This window comes from Etheostoma spectabile, chromosome 15 (genome assembly GCF_008692095.1).
Source record: "Etheostoma spectabile isolate EspeVRDwgs_2016 chromosome 15, UIUC_Espe_1.0, whole genome shotgun sequence".
NCBI lineage: Eukaryota > Metazoa > Chordata > Actinopteri > Perciformes > Percidae > Etheostoma > Etheostoma spectabile.
Genome location: NC_045747.1, coordinates 12,852,823 through 12,857,492, shown reverse-complemented (window position 1 = coordinate 12,857,492; position 4,670 = coordinate 12,852,823). Strand labels below are relative to the sequence as shown.

Genomic DNA, 4,670 nt, shown 5'->3' with positions numbered 1-4,670 from the left:
GGGGGGGGGGGTCAAAATGAGAAAGAAAATTAGTTTCACTTTCTCTTGCCCTTTTTACAGGGAATTGCACAATATTGTGTTAATTCTGATATTGATTTTGTAAATATTGTTGATGCACAAAGATTGAGTTGGTTGTTCACATATGAATCATTAGCTACTTACCTGGAGAAACGAGGTTATAGTAGTTTTTTCAGTGTATTAATTGGAAACATTGACAGATTATATCAGAGCTTCATTTGGTTGTGTATTACCAAAAGATGCATCTTTGGAAAATGGTGGTATCTTTGATGACGTTTGGCATGGCAAAAAATACAACCAACTATGCAGCAGCAGAATAGTTTGTGAATTTCCCTAAAGGATCAACAAAGAAGAAATTCTTTATTAGGAATAATCCCTTGAGATGTGACATCTCGTTTTCGAGGGGGTCCTTAAAGGCAAAGAAAATATACAGTACATTCACATTTAGACAAGACAATTAACAAAACAGCTTGAGGGGAATAATAATAAAAATAAAAAAAATAAAAAATAATAACATACACCCCAAACATACGAACATACTGACAAACAAAAACAAAAGCTCTCCATCACACCAAAATCACCCATACCCTTCCCATTCCAACCAATAAATATTAAACAAAAAAACAGTTATAGTTAATAATAACGGTTTGAGAAAATAAATAAATAAAATATAAATATAGTATGTACAAATATACACCCATAAATATACATGCGCACGTACGTTTACACAGTTACTTACAGTCTTAACTTATGTCAATGTAGCCTGTTAATACTTACTATTTGTTATAATCATGTTTCATATTATTAATCTGAATCGGCAAAGAAACTAGAAACTAAATGTAGGCTATTAAATAAGAAATAATGGTAGATAGTGGATTAAGAAGTACAATATTTTCCTCTGGATTGTAGTGTAGGCCTGTAAAGAAGCAGAAAACGGAAGTAGGCTAGTCATGTATAGGGACTCAAAGTGTATAGATAGATAGATAGATAGATAGATAGATAGATAGATAGATAGATAGTCTTTACAATTAGACTCATGGTAAAAAAAAAAAAAGGGTCACACAAGAATAGACAGCCATACAGCTACAGCAGTCATCCCCGCAGGCTGACGTTAAATGACAGTTTTGCTTTTCATGGGAGAATATTCCTCCTGGTTCCCTCTGGAAGGCAGCAAAGCTAAATGAGTGGAAATGACCGCAAAATGCACAAGAACAAGAAGAAGAAGAAGCAGGAGAGAGAGTGGGAAAACCAGAGAAACCCATCATGACGAAAGAGTCGAAGAAGAACAAGGAAGACCGTTAACAAATGCTTGTAATTAAAGTCACAAGTTGTCATGCGTACTTCGTATGATAGAAGGGAAGTGCCCTCATAACAGCCGCCCTGTGGCTGTCTGTGTCCCGCACTCTCCGCTACACCTCTGTCCTTCATGCCGTTTGCGCCCTAAACTGTAACTTAACAGTTGGTAAAGTCAACTTTAGTGGCGCAACTTGGTTCAGATGGATTTATCCCAGTCGTTAATGAATCCGTAGGAGAGTCTTTCCTAGATGTTTAGTTCCAATGAGTCGACAGCACAGCATTACCAGCGGAGCGTTACACAGCCTCAATACATGTATCGTTAGGGCGAGTAAGAACACACCATGGCAGACAGAAGGACTTTCAACGTTGTGATTTTGGGTGTGGGGTTTTTGTTCATTTTTACCGCCTTCACCACCTGTGGGAACGTTGAAGTAAGTTCAACTTTATAACTGAGTTTTTACACATCCAAAGCTGTGTTTCTTAAAGCTATACTGCATAGTCACATTTGTTTGTTGTTGCCTCGAAAAGCTTATTTCCCGAAAGCCTGCAGAAGACACTGAGCTGACATCTATTTTTTTTTGAATGGATAGGGACAGATTTCCTGTCCCTCAGCTACTGTATGTAAAACGCATTTATTAGTGTACTTTAATTGAGCCTCGTTGTATATCTTAATGCAGAGAACAATAAAGCAGACAACTACTTCTTTTGGTTTTGTATGCACATTTTGTTATTACAACGTCCACTCTAAAAAGACCCAACCGCAGATGTCTAATGGGCAGGAAACCAGCCAATGTCAGGCGCACCTCGTGTTTCTAATTTTATTCAACGGTCAGTGAAATGATCAAACCAGATGGGTGACATGTGGACATAATTAAGCCTCATTATGTCCAGGCTGACCCTGTGCTTTCATCTCATTTCTTTTTAGCAAACTGTAGTGAAAAGCCTGCAGAATGGTACTTTCAGTGGGAGTGGCTACCACAGGTAGGTCATGCATGTACACAACTCAGAATGGAGAATAACATGTTCATTTTAAATAACAAGTGCATTGTAAAGTACAACGTTCAATAATAATTATCTTTGCCTCCTTTACAGCCTTGGAATAATCTATGGGGTTTTTTCGTTCTCCAATTTACTCGCGCCAACAGTCGTTGCAGTAATTGGACCGAAAATGACTATGTTTTTGAGTGGCCTTCTTTACAGGTAAACGTTGACAAGGTTTCAGGATGGTGACAAAGATGCTGCAGCTGAAACATGTTGCTCATTGCTGTTCCACATGCTTTCTGTCTAGTGGGTACATTGCTGTGTTCATCATCCCTTCAACATGGTCCTTTTACCTGACCTCTGTACTGATCGGCATAGGAGCAGCCAGTAAGTTCCTTTACCAGATTTGAAATTAGTTTTTATATTTTGTTACAATAATGTTATAGCTACTACTGTAACTTAAAAAAAAAAATGTTTGCACCAGCAGTATAGTTAGGGCAGTGATCAGTAAACTTTAAAGTGAATTCATTTAAGACCACTCTGTTTTGGTTCTGGAGCATTTTCATTTATTCTCCCTACTCGACCTCATGATCCAAACCTGAAACCGGAGTTATATTGACTCATGAATAAGTGTCTTTGAGTTATTTTATTGCATTAATAGCCTATCAGTAACATTTACTACTAATTAAAAAGGGAAATCTGGAGATTTATTTTGCTTATTGTTGCTTACAGTCATGTTGCAACTAACACTTATTTCATTATCATTTTTTTTATCTTTAAAATGCCAGAAAGTAGTAAACAAAAAATGCTGATTATAATTTGGTCATCAAATGTTTTCTTTTGTCTCCAAAACCCAAAGACTAGCAGATATGACTAAGAAAAGCATCAAAACGTCACATTTGAGAAGTTGAACATTTTTGAAACAAAGAGTCACCTATCAAAATATCATATGATAATATGAACTCATTGTTTCAGTTCTAGCTTACAGTTTATTTGTATACTCGTTTTTAGTCAGAATAAACATTTTTCCATTTTTTGTTTTTTAGGCACCCTCACATCCCATTTACAATAAAGTACACATAAATGGGCTACTTCTACTTGGTTTCTGTTGTTTTTACAGTCTATTCAAGCTCGGTTTCTGGGTTCCAAATAATGTTTAATCATGCATACAGGGATTATTGTGACTGGGATGTGTTGATGCATATAAACAGTATCCCAAATTAGACCTTAAATGGGTTAGGAGCTGTTTCTGTAAACAGCACGCAGCACTTTGAGTTTGCTCATAGATGTTTGTGAAAATACTGAGAAAGCAGCCCTCTATTGAGCATTTACTGGAATAATAAAGAAAAATGATTTGGAGTGGTTTTCAAAGCGGCCTCAAATCATTGTGGTGTGATGAATTTTTATCACGTCCCAGGGCTTAGATGTATAACTTACCAACACATGAAGATCATTTTTCACTTTATGTGGGCAATTAACTGACAAGTTACATTTTTTTTCTCTCAAATGACCTCACTCACTCACTATACAGTGCTCTGGACAGCTCAGGGACACTTTCTGGTGGAAAACTCTGAGGCTTCCACCATCAACAAGAACACAGGGATGTTCTGGGCTCTCCTACAGTGCAGGTATGCAGCTACTGACACAGTAATGTTACCGTGTTACAGCCCCAAGACCATTACCTCCATGCATTACTTCATTTAAACCACCCTGCATTTTAATACTTAGATTATACTGTGATTCTCTGAAAAAGACTCAACCACGGCCTTTAGTCAATTAAATATTCATTTTTTTATTTGAGAATCTAAAAATCCTCCTTCTAATTTGCTTCCTAAACCAACCCAAGGTTGCTCTTAAAGTACCCTGCATTATATTATTCCTTCCTATCATTATATATACTATGCATGAAACACAATTCGTCACGGTCTTTTCTTCCTCTTTTTGTTTGATGCAAGTATTTCAGTTGATCAAAGATATCGCTACACTGCAGCAGTCAAATACTGTCAGGTCTGTATTTGTTTTAGCATGACGAGATATTAATGTACGCTTTATTTAGAATATATTTAATAAATCATGTTATATTATCTGTCCGTGAGTTATTAGTTAAACATATTAAGAGAGTCTGCGGGTTTTGGCCATTTCATCTCTTGAATTTGCTCTTGCACTCTGGCTTGGACAACGAAATTGGTATCTGTTCAAATATGCTAAATGAAATAGTATAATAATTACATTGGCTGTCACCTGCTCCAAAGAGCACAAAAGGGCAATGCTAATCTGACTCTGCAGCGGTGGTCCATGCCACAGTAAACTTATGAATCAGTTCTTCTCAGCCTGCCAACACACACACACACACACACACACACACACACACACAC

At 36.9% G+C, this 4,670-nt stretch overlaps 1 protein-coding gene across 1 annotated transcript in view; it reads left to right on the top strand.

Annotated features, from left to right (window-relative positions):
• Positions 1-1,257: 1,257 nt before the first annotated feature.
• The window catches only part of LOC116703143 (UNC93-like protein MFSD11), a 9,891-nt gene continuing 6,478 nt past the window's right edge, over positions 1,258-4,670 (top strand). Inside the window, exons 1-5 of the mRNA XM_032537775.1 lie at positions 1,258-1,745; positions 2,240-2,295; positions 2,407-2,514; positions 2,603-2,682; positions 3,827-3,923. Of these exons, the coding sequence (XP_032393666.1) occupies positions 1,656-1,745; positions 2,240-2,295; positions 2,407-2,514; positions 2,603-2,682; positions 3,827-3,923 (431 nt within the window). The 5' untranslated portion in view covers positions 1,258-1,655. The remainder of the gene's footprint in view (positions 1,746-2,239; positions 2,296-2,406; positions 2,515-2,602; positions 2,683-3,826; positions 3,924-4,670) is intronic.